General features: G+C 43.0%; 1 protein-coding gene across 7 annotated transcripts in view; it reads right to left on the reverse strand.

Annotated features, from left to right (window-relative positions):
- The window catches only part of LOC122943025 (activating transcription factor 7-interacting protein 1-like), a 44,842-nt gene that overhangs the window by 4,085 nt on the left and 24,609 nt on the right, over positions 1–16,148 (reverse strand). For 5 of the 7 annotated variants that reach the window (XM_044300390.1, XM_044300394.1, XM_044300388.1 and 2 more), the window contains 7 exons: positions 10,129–10,211; positions 7,710–7,795; positions 7,463–7,600; positions 6,717–7,334; positions 6,440–6,513; positions 3,192–3,261; positions 2,917–3,069 (listed from right to left, as the gene is read on the reverse strand). In XM_044300390.1, the coding sequence (XP_044156325.1) occupies positions 2,917–3,069; positions 3,192–3,261; positions 6,440–6,513; positions 6,717–7,334; positions 7,463–7,600; positions 7,710–7,795; positions 10,129–10,211 (1,222 nt within the window). The remainder of the gene's footprint in view (positions 1–2,916; positions 3,070–3,191; positions 3,262–6,439; positions 6,514–6,716; positions 7,335–7,462; positions 7,601–7,709; positions 7,796–10,128; positions 10,212–16,148) is intronic. The other 2 variants (XM_044300393.1, XM_044300392.1) reach the window with 2 other exon arrangements.

Below are 16,148 nucleotides of genomic sequence, written 5' to 3' on the forward strand. Positions count from 1 at the left end.
ATTTACAAACTTCTATTATGTACTACACTTTATGCAGTGCTAATTGTATTCTGCAGACATATACACATCTTACATATATATTTTTACATATATTGGCAATAATAATGAAATCATTGAAAAGAAAATTTACTTTAATCTTGACCTGAAGATTTCTACCAGTATTTCATGATCAAACATATAGTTGTAGCACAAATGTAAGTGAAACATGTTGTCCTATATTAAGGAAAAATATTTGGGGTCATTTATGAAACTGGTGCTCATAGCAACCAATCACATTCCGCTTTTCATTTTCCAAAGGAGCTGTCAAAAATGAAAGGTGGAATCTGATTGGTTGCTATGGGCACCTGACCCAATTGTTCCTTTTGGATAATTGCCTAGAAGAAAGGTTACAGCAAACTAGTTATAAGTAGTGTATTCAGGAGTCCAGCAATCCCTCTGCTACCTTACTAATGAGCGATGGAATGTCGAACAGACGTATGTATATGCACATCTGCAGCCATCAATTATTTCTGATAAAGGTGGAGGAGATGGCGCTTTATTCTCAACCATTAAAGAGGACCAGTCACATCTCTTGACATGTCTGTTTTAAGCATTTATTGCATTCCCCATGTAATAGCAATTCTGGAGACTTGATATGACTGGCTACTTTCACACTAGCGGCAGCCTTCTCAGGCAGGCTGTTCCGGCGGGTGAACAGCCTGCCGGATCCATGCTGCCACTAGTGCACGCGTGCCGCCGGAGGTCTGCTCCGGCCCCATTGACTATAATGGGGGTGGCCCGGAATTCCAGTGGCAGCACGGCAAACATGCCAAGAGACAGCTGGAATAAAACTACGACATGTCAATGGGGCCGGAGCGCGGAGCTAGTGCCAGCACGGATCCAGCAGGCTGTTCACCAGTCTGAACATCCTGCCGGAGAAGGCTGCCGCTAGTGTGAAACTAGCCTAAGGCCTCTTGCACATGACCGTATGGCTTTTTCAGCATTTTGCGGTCCACAAAAAACGGATCTGCAAAAAATATGGACGACGTCCGTGTGCATTCCATTTTTTCGGGGATGGAACAGCTGGCCCCTGATAGAACAGTACTATCCTTGTCAGTTATGCGGACAATAATAGGACATGTTCTATCTTTGAACTGAACGGAAAAATGGAAATGGAATTCATACGGAGTACATTCAGTTTTTTTTTTTTTTGCGGATCCATTGAAATGAATGGATCCGTATATGCAAACGTGTTCAAGAGGACTAAGTTTTACATTCTTCTCTTATAACTGCTAGAAGCTTATGGATAAAGGTACAGCTGGGTGTTACCAGTTGCAGGTGTGTCCCTGCACAGTTCGAGTGTGATGGCAAATGCCACAAAACAAATATTTTGCGTAATAGCTTATCTGACCTATTTTAATATCCTCCTTGACTCTCCACCTAAAGGCCTTGGTTTTTTAGCTTTAAAAAACAAACAAAAAAAAAAACTGCACTGGTTCATATGGAAATGTAAAAAAGCCATGCTTCAATTGTCGCTCAACATATACTCAACAGCAGTATGGATATACCAAACCTACACAAGAATTGCATGGCAGCTGAAATCGTGATGAAGCCCCACTTTTACAAAGGCCATTTTCACAGGGTCACTATTTTGCCTCAGTTAGTAAGGCAAAACCAAAATGGGTCCAAAACACAGAAGGTATAGAAATATTTCCATTTTACCTTTTCTCTGTAGGTTCCTCTGCTGGTTTTGGCTGAAGCTAAATATCCATCAAATACTGACCATGTGAAAGAAATACTGACCATGGGAAATCCACTATTAGACCAGGCGCAAGGCCTTGTAAGTCTAGCCCAGCCGAGTGCAAAAACCTTTCACTTTCTGATCCGTTGCGTCATTAACTGCTCATTTGCATATGGATTAGGCTACATTTTTTGTCTTCACTAACAATTGGTCATGCACAATATCCACATCCTGAGGATCCTAAGGCCGTGTTCAATGTGTAAAAGAAGCTATGAATATCACCAATTTCCATATCACTAGAGGCTTTATTTCACGACTTATAAAAGAGACGTAAAGCAGGTATCAAACTCTTATCAAATACTGCACCCAACAGTTATTAGACACTATCTGTATATCGACCCTCCCCTCCCACTTTCTCAGAATCTAAACACTGCCATTTTTCAGTTCATTAAATACTGAATTCTAGAAACTTACTAAACCACGAGACACTGTTAAATTACAGTGTTCCAGGCTGTAAAAGAATATCCTTACAAACAGTGAAAATGTCTCTGTCTAGTCTAACGGGAATCGGCCATTCATTGGTTCCCAAGTATAGGACTTGTATAAATACTTCTATTTTTGTCAGTCCTTGCATGTAACATTTTATCTAAGCCTGCATTTTCACTTCCATCAGCACACAGACCAATTCACAAGTTATCATACATCATTTTCTATACTCAGATATTTGCTTACTTTTATTTCCACATAGTTGTCAATGCATTTTAGTGTGCTACTACGGTGTAATATGTACAGCTGTATACAGTTTTTAAATACAAATATGGCAGTATACTTTAATGATATTTGTGCTTAAAGTGGTTGTTCAAGAATGAAAAATTATCACCTATTCACAGAACAGGTGCAAGTGTCAGACTGGTGAGGGTCCCCACAGTCATGAAAATAGTCACCGGTTGGACTGGGTGCTGGCCAAGCATGAGCACAGACACTCTATGGGATTGTCGGAGGAAACGGAGAGGTGCATTACACAGACAGCATATGCTGGTATCATTGTAACTGTGTAATGTTTTTTACCCCTATTGTAGAGCTGCAGAGAAACTGAACATCACTGATTATGGGGGTACCAGCAGTCGGACATTTTCCCTCAGGGTCACCTATTAATTAAATGAAATGTTATGAAGACAATGGACATTTGCTGGTACCTGTTGGTAAAACATGTATAGCAGCTTGAGATGGCAGCCCAGCAGAAGCAGATGAGGTCTGCACAGTGTTTGCCTGCTGGAGCTGGCGACCCATCGGCTGCGATGACTGTGTACTTGCAGGTATAGATGAAGCATTGCTCCTTCTTGAATCTACTGTAAAACAATATGAAATATCAATATTTTGCTTCATTAACTTAGATTTTTAAATGTTCATACAATAGTCATGTAAAATCAAAGTCTTCATTTTTTATTAAAAAAGGGATGGACAAACTCACCATGAGTGGACATTTGAGCATCTTCATCATCCAGTGTAAGGTCAATAACACCAGCTGCACCTTTGCCGCCCTGGGAGATAAGAAGTAAGCAATATGTATTCACCAAATCATTTTGTGCTTCTCAAAATGTCATGAATGCTTTTAATTTAACAAGTTAAATGGCTGCTAGTAAGTAAATGGGAAAAATCACTATTACATATACTATCCTTTATTTACCATAAACTGAAGATGGACATTTCCCCTGCAATGCTACAGGAAATACATTTGGTAGCCTGAAAAGTCTAATAAAGGGTTACAGGAACAAGACCCCCAGCATTCAACTCCTCGCCAAGCCAGCTGCTGTATGAGACTATTTAAATAATTATTTAGCCTGAGATCACATGGACAAAGTGTCTCTCAGGGATACCTATAGGGCCCATTTACACGTCCGTTGAATGGGTCCGGATCCATTCCGCAATTATGCAGAACAGGTGCGGGCCCATTCATTTTTAATGGGGCCGGAAAAGATGCGGACAGCACACAGTGTCAGGGCTCCAGATGGCAACCAAAATGTTCTCCAATGCCATGTTCTCAACAGCACAGGGGAGAAGGAGGCAGTCCCTCCCCCCCTGTGCCGCTGCCACCAATGGACTGATAGCAGGGAGGAGGAGGGGAGGGGCTGTGGCCACTGCACCACCAATGAATATCGTTTATGCCTGAATACAAACGCAGCCTGCGTTTGTCGGCCATATCCCATACCTGGCACCCAGCCTCTATGACTGCGCGCTGCAATCCGTCACACCTGAGGGGTTAATTGCGGCGGATCGCAGCGTGCAGTCATAGAGGCCGGGAATGCGATATGGCCAGCACCAGCAGCCTGCGTTTGTATTCAGGCATAAACTATATTCATTGGTGGCGCAGTGCACCGCATCCCCCCCTTAACCCCAGTATTATAACTATTATAATCATTGGTGGCAGTGGCCACAGGGTCCCCCCTCTCCTCCGCATTGGTGGCAGCTTCTGATCGGAGCCCCAGCAGTGTAATCCTGGGGCTCTGATCGGTTACCATGGCAGCCAGGACACTACTGAAGCCCTGGCTTCCGTAGTTGGCTCCCTGCTTCTGTGTGCACAGAGCAGCAGAGAGAGTGCGACATCCTATACACCCTAATAGAGCTCTATTAGGATGAATATGACAAGGGATGAAAAGACCAGGTTCTAGCCCGTAAAGGGCTAAATAGTTATTAAATAAAAGTGTAAAAACAAAAACACCCAAAATATTTTAAAGTTTAAATCACCCCCTTTCCAAATTTTACATATAAAATATATAAATAATGAATAAATATTGCATATCGCCACACTGAAAGTGCAAACTATTAAAATATTTTAAAAATTAAAAACGTCGAATTTGCCATTTTTTTGTCACCTTGTCCCGCCAAAAATTAGGATCGGACTGTTCTGTTATGGGCCGGACGTTCCATAAAATGTGGAATGCATGCTGCTTTTTTGTCGTTTTTTTTTTCACGCACGTGGTATCAAGTATCGCAATACTTTTATATGGTATCGAAATAGAGTAAAAATTGGGGTATCATGTCTTACCTAGGGTTGTCACATTTTTATTATACCGTAATAATATGCATTTTAAATTTGGCAACTAAAAATAAAAATTTGGCTCCTAAATTTTTCAGGTTAGGAGCCAATGGCACCTTGATATTTTTTTTTTGTCTGGAGCCTTGAGTGTGCTGTCCGCATCCACATTTCTGGTGCGCAGCCCCGAACTTCCGGTCCGCAGCTCCAGGAAAAAGAAAATAGAACATGTCCTATTCTTGTCCGCAGCTGCGGACAAGAATAGACATTTCTATTGGGGTGCCGGCCCGGTGTTTTGCAGATCCGCAAAATACTGCGGCCATGTGAATGAACCCTAAAGGAAATGTGTCCTAAGAAAATGACCTATTGTTTAAATCACGTTTGTATGTAAAGCATATCGTTCAAGAATTTATGATTTTCTTAATGCTTTCTAATGCAATTTTCTTAATGCTGTTAAGAATAGCTAAGGCAAGATGGCCGCCCCCATAATCATGTTTAAGAAATAGAATGAAAAATTTGTGTGTGTTACTATCTGGTTTAACGAGCAGAAAATAATTTTGGCGACACATTTCCTTCAAGCGTTTTCACACGGGCAAAAGGTCCACCAGAGACTTTTAAAGGGGTTCTCTGAGCTGAACTGTGGAGGGAAGATAAACAACAAGAAACACAATGCAATGTATTAACATAGTTTAATATACTTTATACACAGATTAAAAGGGGACAATCCTTTTCAAAATGCCAGGTTGCTTCAGGGAATTTGTGGCCTCACATTTAAATAAAAGGGCATCAATGTAATGCAAGAATGGCTGAAGTCCACCAGAACTGGAGCTGCACATAGTGGCTCTCTAATCTAGCTCACAAAATGTGTGTGGGAGGGGACCGGCCCCCTTCCATTAGGACTATATGCCCTGATGTTCAATAATAAGAATACACTTGAAGAATTTCTAAAGCAGCGTAAGAACCTGTCAGATTTTAAAGGGGTTGTCCGGCTGTTAATATTGATGACCTTTCATCAGGATAGGTCCACAATATTATATATAGGTGTGGGTCTGACACCCAGCATCCCCGCCAATCAGCTGTTTGAGAGGAGGTAGTTCTCCACGCTTCCTGGTCTCTGAACTATGCCTCGTCTCCTGTGGAGAAGTGGCGTAGTGCAAGTTCAAGTGAATGGAGCGAGTACTTGAATTAGGGCCCATTCAGACAGCCGCATGAACGGGTCCGCACCCATTCCGTTATTTTGACGTTCATTGACGTGTTCATTTTAATGGTGTCGCTAAAGAATTGGACAGCACACCGTGTGCTGTCCGAATCTGCGGTTCAGTTCCGCGGCCCTGTGAAAAGGATAGAGCATGTCCTATTCTTGCCCGTAATAACGGACAAGAATACATTTTCTATTATGGTTGCGGGCAGGTATAGTCCGCATATTGCTGAATGAACACTGCTGGTATCCGTGTTTTACGGATCCGCAATTTGCAAATCCAATAAATACTACGGTCGTGTGAATGTGCCCTTAAACTGCACTTCCGAGGTGCTTGTATGGACCGCCGCCTCCTCTTCAAACAGCTGATTGGCTAGGGTGCTGGAATTAACACCCCCCCCCCCCCACACCCCCGACGATCATTAACAGCTGGACAACCTCTAACTACTATCAATCTTATAAATATTTAGATTTTCAGCAAACATACCTGTGCAGTACCATCTGTTAAGCAACGCTTGTTTGAAGTAGTCTCTGCTGTTGGTGTCCGATTAATCTGTAATTCTGTAAATTAAAAAGGTAATATTGTAAGTTCACAAAGAAACAAAAAAAAAAAAAAATTACCACTGATTGACAGCTTAAGAAAAGAAACAAGATCCAGAAAAAAAAATAGCAAGCTTTGCTTATCTGAAATGTCAAAAAACAGTCCCCTGTCAACTCTGTCTAGAAAAACTTTTACCTTTATAGAACCAAACAAATGCACTCACCTGATCTACTTCCAGAGGGCGAGTCACTTGTGGTGGTGGTGGTGGGGCTAAATGCAGACACTGGAGATTTTAACGGCGTCGTATTTCGATTACTTGCTTGATTGTATGCACCCGAAGTTCCAACATTTGGCAGGGATTGCCTCGAGGATAAATTAAGTGAATGTGTTGGCATAGCCTGCACAGTCATTGGAGAATTCATTGAATTAGCTGAAGAATTGCGCTGGATGCCCGAGCTGGACATTGAAGGGCTGTTCATTGCTTTAGTAACAGGTAGAGACACAGGGGTTTTTGTAAGATTACTGACTGTGGACTGATTTTGTACTTGGATAAACTCCACATTGCCAGATTGATGATTGGTCACCAATGTTCCTGTCGTGCCTTGTAAGAGCTGTGTCTGAGAAGGCACTGCAACTGGAACATGAAGAATGACGGGCAAAGACTGAAGAGACACGGACACTGGCTGGGTGTTGCTAGTAGACACCTGGCTGTTGCCAACAACAGTTGCAGTAGTAGAAGCAGAAAGGACTGGAGTCAAAACTGGGGCCGTAGTAACTGGTGGTATAGGTTTGGATTGACTGCTCAGAGTACTTTGAGATGCTCCAATAGTGGAAGCGTTAACTGTAACAAAAATAAAAAAATCACATTACCACAAGTTGCGAACATTCACATAGAAAACTGCTTGGACTGGGTATTAGAAACATCAGCACATAATTTGAACATTTTTTTTACATTGTTAATAATCTCACTTTTCTGCTGAATTAATTTCCAGTCAGGTGGTGGCCGCATTTGTAGTGCATTACTGGCAGGAGACTGGCTCATGGGCATCTGTGTGGTGCTTGATGTGCGAAGGGTTAAATTAGATGTGCTTGGTGCAGAAGACACAGCTAAAACAATAAATAATGCATGAAGTTTTTACCTGGAAATAACAGATTTTACTTAACATGAAATTCAACTCAACTACATAAAATGTGTGTATCCCATAAAGTGCCTTACCTGTAGGTGAAGATGGGACATTTACTATGCCAGTATCTCCCACACTTCGCTTTGTTTCCAATATTTGCCTCACTGTGCCAGCATTTCTGTAGAACATTAAAGAGTACTGCATGATCATTTGAAGAAAAATGGTCTTCAGTGTTACAAGACGTCAAGATAGTCAACACTACAAAGGTCATGGTCATTTGCCATCTTTTGACACAAAAGATGTCTGGAAGATTTTTTGACAACAATGGGGTTTAGGTTTTTAACAAAATGCACCAGAAATGGTCAACTATGGGAATGAGTATTCTAAAACAATTGGAAAATGTTGCACAAGGTGAAAATCAAAGACTACATCCATTTTATCTATTTCACCACTAATTTGAAAAGGACCGTCAGCAGTTTTCACCATCCAAAACTGCTGACAGTACTAGGTAGGGGCTGGGGTAAGCAGTACAAACATACATTTTCTGGCATTTACGTTATCAGAAGAAGTGGGAATATGAACTTTTATTCTGCCAGATTCTGCTTCGGCAGGTGTCCCCTGGACAAAGCTGCTCCACAGCCCCTCCTCTCAGCTCTGAGTAACAGCTGTCGTGGTCTCCTGGTTGGATGCTACAGCTGTCACTCAACTCAATGCAGAGAGCACTTCACAGAATCCGCCTTTAGTGCACTTGAAAGGGCAGAAACAAACAAAAAAATAAAGTTCATATTCACTCTACTCCTGATAAAAGCTCCAAAAAGACAGACCTCTTTATGTAAAACAAATATTAGGTGGTAAATTTTTTTTCCACCAATCAGCTGTCTGAAGAGGAGGTAGACGCTTCCTCTTCAAGATTACACGGTGCATTATCACTTGAATGGAACGAGCAGTTGTAATTACACTTCACTGCTGCGCGGCGTAATCTCAAAAGGGAAGCAGCACTCGCATGAGCACTGCCTCTTCTTCAAACAGCTGGTCAGTGGGGGTCCCAGGTGTCAATGGACCCATTTTTTACTACTGTTTAGACAGGACTGCACAGATCTAAAAAAAAAAAAAAAAAAAAAAAAAAAAAAGGCTACCTCACCACTTGCACATGTGGGAACACATGCTCTGCACTGGAGGAGACAGGACCTTATGCACCCAGAGTTGTGACGTCAAATGATCACGCTGGGATTGTCAGGTCCTGCTGCTTCCAGTGTAGAGTGAGCATTACTGCTCAAGCAAGTGGTGAGGCACTTTTATTTATTGAAAGGATCTGTTGGTACTACAGGAGGTCGGGGCATTATACATTTGGGCACTACGTGGGAGCCATACATGCTGGGGAACTTTGGGGGGGGGGGGGGTCACATGATGTGCAGGGGTCACTATGGGGGCTCTATGTACACTGGGGGCACTGTAATGAACTACCTCAATTTTTAATGGCAGTTTGTAACAGCCATAAGGAATGCCAAAAATGAATGTCAAAAATGGATGCTCACACGGACAGTGTATTAGTGTTTAATAATAATAATAATAATAATAATAATATTTTTTACAGTCGTGCGAATATAATGAAAGTCTAAAAAAAGATGCAACTATTAACCCTGCCAATTTCAAGTCATTGTTCAGGATAATATTTTTTTTTATTTTATTTACATAGCACCAATATATTCCATAGCACTTGGGGGAAGTATGAAAAAACTAAGATGACAATTTTTGAAATCAATAAGTAAAATGAAGAAAAGCCCCTGTCCATAAGAGCTTGAAATCTAAAATGAAATGGTGGGAATGACTACCGGTAAATGTAATAAGGATGAGCGGGTTTAGTTTTTGGCTAAGTGACGAACACAAGTGGGTTGGTAAATAGAGAGGAGATTAAATGGTATTGTACAGCAGTTATACAAAAGCCTCTGCTCTCTTGATACTTAATACACTGGTTCCATGTTTAGCAGTCCCACAGAGGTACACAGAACAGTGGTCACGCATGTCCGCCAACCCTCCATTTTCATGGGTCACTTTGGGACAGACGTTCTTTTGATTACTGGAGTTCCCAGCAGTTGGATCCCCACAGATAGGGAATAAATGCTACTAGTAGGAAACCCCTTTAATCATCTTCTTAAAGGTGTTGTCATCTGGACATTTATGGCATATCCTTTGGATATACCACAAATGTCCGATAGATGTGGGTCCTATCCATCTCAACAACACTGGTGCTGTCATGAATTGAGAGGACATAGCACACATTTTTAGCTGAAATAAATGGAGAGGTTGGCTGTGATGGTGCTAGGGCATTTGGCAACACTGGAATACCTTATTAAACTCTTATAGATTTCAAACATTCCTGGTTACCATCAGGACTGTCCACAAATTATTCACCCAACCTTTACATTTGAAACCATATACTTATGTACTACTGTCTGTTACAATAAGTAATTCTACATGACATTACAACATAATTCTTGTAGTGAAGCTTACCCGACATTCACCGTATTAGTGTTTTGATCAAAATCATTTACTGCAGATTTCACAGGTAATGCAGGCTGGATGGCTGTGGTCTGCTTTTTAGAGAAGAAGAAAAAAAAAAAAAAAAAAAAAAAATATAGATTTGATCACTTGCCATAAATTGATGAATTGGAATTGTTACTTAAAATTCTCCCATGACACCTACCTAACAAATTTCTATTGCACATTTTATCCTGCTTTCCTTACCAAAGATTGGAGAGTGCTGCAAACTGAATTCGTTGGAGGCATTGCTGACAAAAGGCTGGATATTTAGGTGCATACTGTAGGGTTGTCTGGTGGGTTGGTTTTAAAGAGGACTTGTCAACACAAAATACAGTGCAATCTGATGGCTGTATGTTATAAACGCAGGAGGAGCTGAGCTACGGGTATGTTGACATCTGCGTTGCAGGCTTCAAAAATATTGGAGGAGAGAATGTGAGAACTGTATACAGAACTTTTTTCTCCGCTAAACCGAACAAATCCCATATACTCTGTTATGGTCTGTTCGTGGCATTATTACCGTTCTTCTGATCCTATAACAGAGCAGAAGAATGGAAAATACTAGCGCTGATGTGAATGAGCCCCAAGTCTGTACTCTTTCTGAACACCAAGTTATACACTGACACCTTCAGTATATTATGATAGTGTATATACAGAGATGGCTGTCAGTCACTGATAGTTGTGCATGGTGGCCGTTCAAAAGAGCAGAGATTTAAATGTAAAAATGACAACTTTTACTGAATCCTTTCCTCCATTTTACATCAATCTGCTCAGCTTCTCCTTCTCTAACATGCTGCCTGAAGATTGCACTGCATCTAGTAAAGACAGGTTCTCTTTAAATCTAACCCCTTTTAATACTATGATGCTGACAGTAATTTGTTGTAACCTTCTGGGGGCTGGCCACCCATTTCCATTCCAATATTCTTAGAGGGAAATCAGTCACCAATGTTATGGTGTCCTAACACCTACGTAAACTAGTGACTGATGCCCTTTGGTTAAACCTACGCTTTCAAAGTTGCAGGCGCAGCTTTGGAAGCCAAAACCAGGAGTGAATTTAAAAGAGAAGCTGAAGCTGCTATTTCACGAACCACTCCTGATTTTGCATTTCAAAACTGCATCAGGCACAAAGGACTATGTGGCCATACCTAGAGATGAGCAAATGTTTCAAAAACTCGATTTGATGTGAATTTATTTGTGGCAATTTAAATAAAATAAAAAAACTCCTATCTCCTGGCTGCAGAGAGCCTTTATAGTGGTGTAGAACACTGTGCCTTGCAGTAACATGCATAGGGAGTCTGCTTTGGTAGTGAAATAATATTCTGAGTCAGTACGACAGGCGTCACTCTTAGGCTGCTTTCACACTAGCGTTCGGGTTTCCGTTCGTGAGCTCCGTTTGAAGGAGCTCACGAGCGGACCCAAACGCAGCCGTCCAGCCCTGATGCAGTCTGAATGGAGGCGGATCCGCTCAGACTGCATCAGTCTGGCGGCGTTCAGCCTCCGCTCCGCTCGCCTCCGCACGGACAGGCGGACAGCTGAACGCTGCTTGCAGCGTTCGGGTGTCGGCCTGGCCGTGCGGAGGCGTGCGGATCCGTCCAGACTTACAATGTAAGTCAATGGGGACGGATCCGTTTGAAGATGCCACAATGTGGCTCAATCTTCAAGCGGATCCGTCCCCCATTGACTTTACATTGAAAGTCTGGACGGATCCGTCCCAGGCTATTTTCACACTTAGCTTTTTTTAGCTAATATAATGCAGACGGATCCGTTCTGAACGGAGCCTCCGTCTGCATTATTATGGGCGGATCCGTTCAGAACGGATCCGCCCGAACGCTAGTGTGAAAGTAGCCTTAGAATCACTGCACACTTCACCTATTTGGGCAGTCACAGGGCTAAAACTGACCAAATAACTGAAGTATGAACTCAGCCTTACAAGTTGATGTTAGTGCCAAAAAGAAGCACACTCCTTTTACACAGTCGTCAGCAGATTCCACATAGATATCTACTGAACCTGTTCTATTAAATGCTTATACAAGTAGAGCCACCCGACAGAGTGGAGAGGGTGTCAGTAGTAAGTTTGTGTTGACGTCACTGACTACTTTGCCCTTCCTCTAACCAGTCAGAACAATAACCCACAAAAAACAGATCCTGTCTGTGGAGCATCCGCCTTCACTCAGTCAGTAATCCATCAGTACTGCTAATGGCAAAAAATACTGGAGTGGATCCAAAACAGATGACACGTGAACAGAATATTTGCAAGTCTTCTGTGTTTTGTACCCACTCCTTTTGGCTACCAAATCATAAGCCAATTCTGATGGGACCATACAGGCCTTACAGCTGCTACACAGACAGGATCTGTTGTGAGTCTCATTTTACCTTTCTTCGGACAGATCAGAAGAAGGGTCAAATAAATTATGATGTCAGCCAAGCCAAAAAGGCTAAATAGTGACCCACTCATGTAGTGGGGAGGGTGGGAACAGCATGAGAAGTCCACAGAGTGGCCCAATGACAGATTATGGAGGTGGTGGCAGCATCAGAAGACCAGAATGGCAAGGTGACATAGTGGAGGTGGGTGGCAATACCAGTACCTACTGAAGATTGTGGGTAAAAGAAGGAGCAGTTAGCATCAGATGTGTGGCATCATCAAAATAGTAGCTGAGGCAGGTAGCTAGAAGAAAACAGTGTTAAAGTGTTGGTGTGGCACCATGGATGATCTAGTCTGATTCATCAGTAATTGGTGGGTGAAAATCCTGGCTGATCCACTCCCGATTCATCTTTACAAAAAGGTCAGTCTCTCCACATTTAGGGTGAACAGTCAAGTTCTCCTTGGGGTAACTATGGCCCCCCGCCACACTAAACACCCGCTCTGATGCCACACTACTGGCTGGGCAGGACAGCTTTTCCAAACTCTGCCAGTTGCGGCCACGAATCCAGTTTGGCTGCCCAGTAGTCCAGCGGATCTTCAATGATGGCTGGCAGGGTGCACTCCAAGTATGCCACCACCTGCTGGTTCAGGTTCTGCTCTATGTCTAGCTGCTGGCGAGTAGTTTCTTCACTATGCGGATGAAGAAATCTGCTCATCAGCGACGCTAGACTCAGGCTACTGCTGATGGAGCTGGTACTGCTCCTGCCACCCCACCCCTCCCCAGCAGCAATGGCAGTGGAACGTGAGTGCAGAGGGCCCCCCCCCTCCTGGTCAGACCTGCGAGAGGATGGACGATGGTGCATATAGGCAGCGGCCAACTGACTACATAGGATGTCTCTATAGTAGTTCTGTTTGTCCTCCCTCTCAGAAGTATAAAAAATGCCCCCATTTTGGACCGGTAGCGAGTGTCATCAAGGTGGAGAACCAGAAGTCATTCCTCTGCTGAATGGTGACAATTTGTCTGTCACTACCCAAGCACGTGAGCATGCAGCAGGCCATTTGTGCAAGTGACTCAGAGGGACTCCTTGCCTCCATCTCTACTGCAACGGTGTGTCTGGATCCTCTGCCTCATCTTCCTCATCGCCCTGTAGCTCCTCTGGCTCCTCCTCTACTGTTACCTGTGTAGAAAAACCACCCATTTCGCTACACATTGCTCGTGCTCCAATGTCCTCGTCCTCCACCAGTTCAGCCCCCACAGGGCTCATGTGGCCGTGAAATCTAGGCGCCACGTCTCCAGTCCCCCTACCAGCCAGATTTACCAGCATCTGTTCCAGGACATGAAGCAGTGGAATCACGTTGTTCATCCCATAGTCAGGCGACTGACAAATAACATGGCCTCCTCAAAGGGCCTGAGCAAACACCAGGTGTCACGCATGAGTTGCCACTTGCCGACATCGAAGTTACACAGGGGAATACTCCCATCTGCTTGGATCATCAGGAAATAGTTGATGACCTTTCTCTAGTCAGACAGTTGGTCCAACATATGGACGCTGCAGCTCAAGGAGGGTGTGCTTTGCGGTGTATGAGTGACTGAAGTGCATGCAAAATTTCCTGGCCATTTTTAGGATATCTTGCAGATGGGAGGAAGACTTCAGGAACCGCTTGATAACCAGATTGAACACGTGTGCCATGCAGGGCGCATGGCTCAGCCCTTCTTAATGCAACACAGGCATAAATGTTCTTCCCGTTGTCAGTCACCATAGTTCCGATTCTGAGTTGTCGCAGAGAAAGCCAGGATTAGATTTCTTGCTGAAGGACATGGAGCAGTTCCTCCCCTGTGTGACTCCGTTCGCCCTGGCAAACGAGGTGCAGAACAGCATGACACCGCCGTGCCCTGCACATGTGGTATGCTGGAGGGGCACTGTGAATTGTCCCTGCAGTGGAGGCTGGGGACACAGTGGAGAATGAGGAGGCAGAGGCGGACATTGTCGCTGGACCAACGGCATGGCAACGTGGAGGCGGAAGCGGTGTTACCTGGCCAAGTTGCTGGTGTGGCTGTGCAGGAACCACATTCACCCAGTGGGCCGTAAAGGACACGTACTGTCCCTGACCGCAGTTACAGCTCCACACATCGGTGCTGCTCGAGGACTGGCCCACCTTCTGTTCTACATATTTGTGCAGGGCTGGTACTGCCTTTTTGGCTAAGAAATGATGGCTTGGGATTCTCTACCTCGGCACAAGCCATCAATTCTCAGAAAGGTGCAGAGTCCACCACTTGGAAAGGGAGGGACTGCAGCACCAGGAACTTGGCCAGGAGCACGTTCAACTTCTGCGCCATTGGATGAGTGCACGCACACCGTTGTCTCTTGGCAATCTATTGCCGACGGAATGCGTGACGAGGAGTAGGAGGAACATCAGAACTGGCAGATGACGGGAAGAGATATGGATGGTGTAGAAAGGACAAAGGAAGAAAGGCCCTTCACACCCGTGAAAAAAAGTTTGAAAACACGTATCAGGCGCCAAATCACTCAGTCAATGGTCGTGATGTAAATGCAGATGGATTCTTATTAGTATATAAGATGTAGATAAGACCTTCACCGGGGTCTGTGTGATGTTAGAGGTCATAAAATAGTGATAATAATAAAATTAAGGGTAAGAATAAAATCAAGGATAAGAATAAAATCAAATCCACTCACTTCACGGGGGGGGGGCAGTCACCAGGATAAACTCAATACACCTGGGACTATTTTTCCCCCCCAGCCAGGATCGTATGTAGAGATATAAATAATTGAACGCCGCCTACACATGTGGCTTCTGGTCAATCATTTTATTAATACAAGGCTCAACGCGTTTCGAGGGTCTGAGGCCCTCTTCTTCAGGAGAAATAAATACATTAATTTAGTTTTAACAGAAAAAATATATATATATGAACAGATATAGAATAAAATATAAATAAAAAACTTTTTATATATAGAAATATTTTATGGGTGTATGTATGTGTAACACTGTGTATACGCATGCTTCAATGCATACACACATAGCCACACAATCACACCCACAAAAAAGGGGGATTTTATCTCAGATTTTTCATTGGGTGCATGGATCATAGAACATAGAAATATGTATAGTATGTATTATAGATCAGGTCTATTCAGAGTTTATGAGTGAATATACCCAACAAAGAAGGAATGAATGGGACCTTGATAAAAAATGAAATATGATATAATGTAATAAAATAATGAACAATAATATCTATATAAAAATATATTCGTATATAGAGTATAAAATAATGGACACATGTTTGCTGTCCAACCAAGAGACAAATATACACATATAAAATCTACACAGAGAAAACCTAAAAAGAAGAAAAAGACATATATGTCCATAGCAATGAGTCCAAAAAGAATTAAGTTGATCCATACCTTCAGGAGTGCTTTGGTGAATTCCAAGACCAGTCAGGAGTCATTAGGATGAGTTGTTCTAGTGAGGTATTTATAGTTTGCACGTGTAGTCTATAGAACCTCCCACTTCCTGTCTGCATGGATCAAATCAAGTCTCCCTCCAGAGTTATCTAATTCATATATTCCCTATTGTCTCCTGCTACAAGCACATAGTGGTCCCTAGTCTTATT

The sequence above is a fragment of the Bufo gargarizans genome, chromosome 7 (assembly GCF_014858855.1).
Source record: "Bufo gargarizans isolate SCDJY-AF-19 chromosome 7, ASM1485885v1, whole genome shotgun sequence".
Taxonomy (NCBI): domain Eukaryota; kingdom Metazoa; phylum Chordata; class Amphibia; order Anura; family Bufonidae; genus Bufo; species Bufo gargarizans.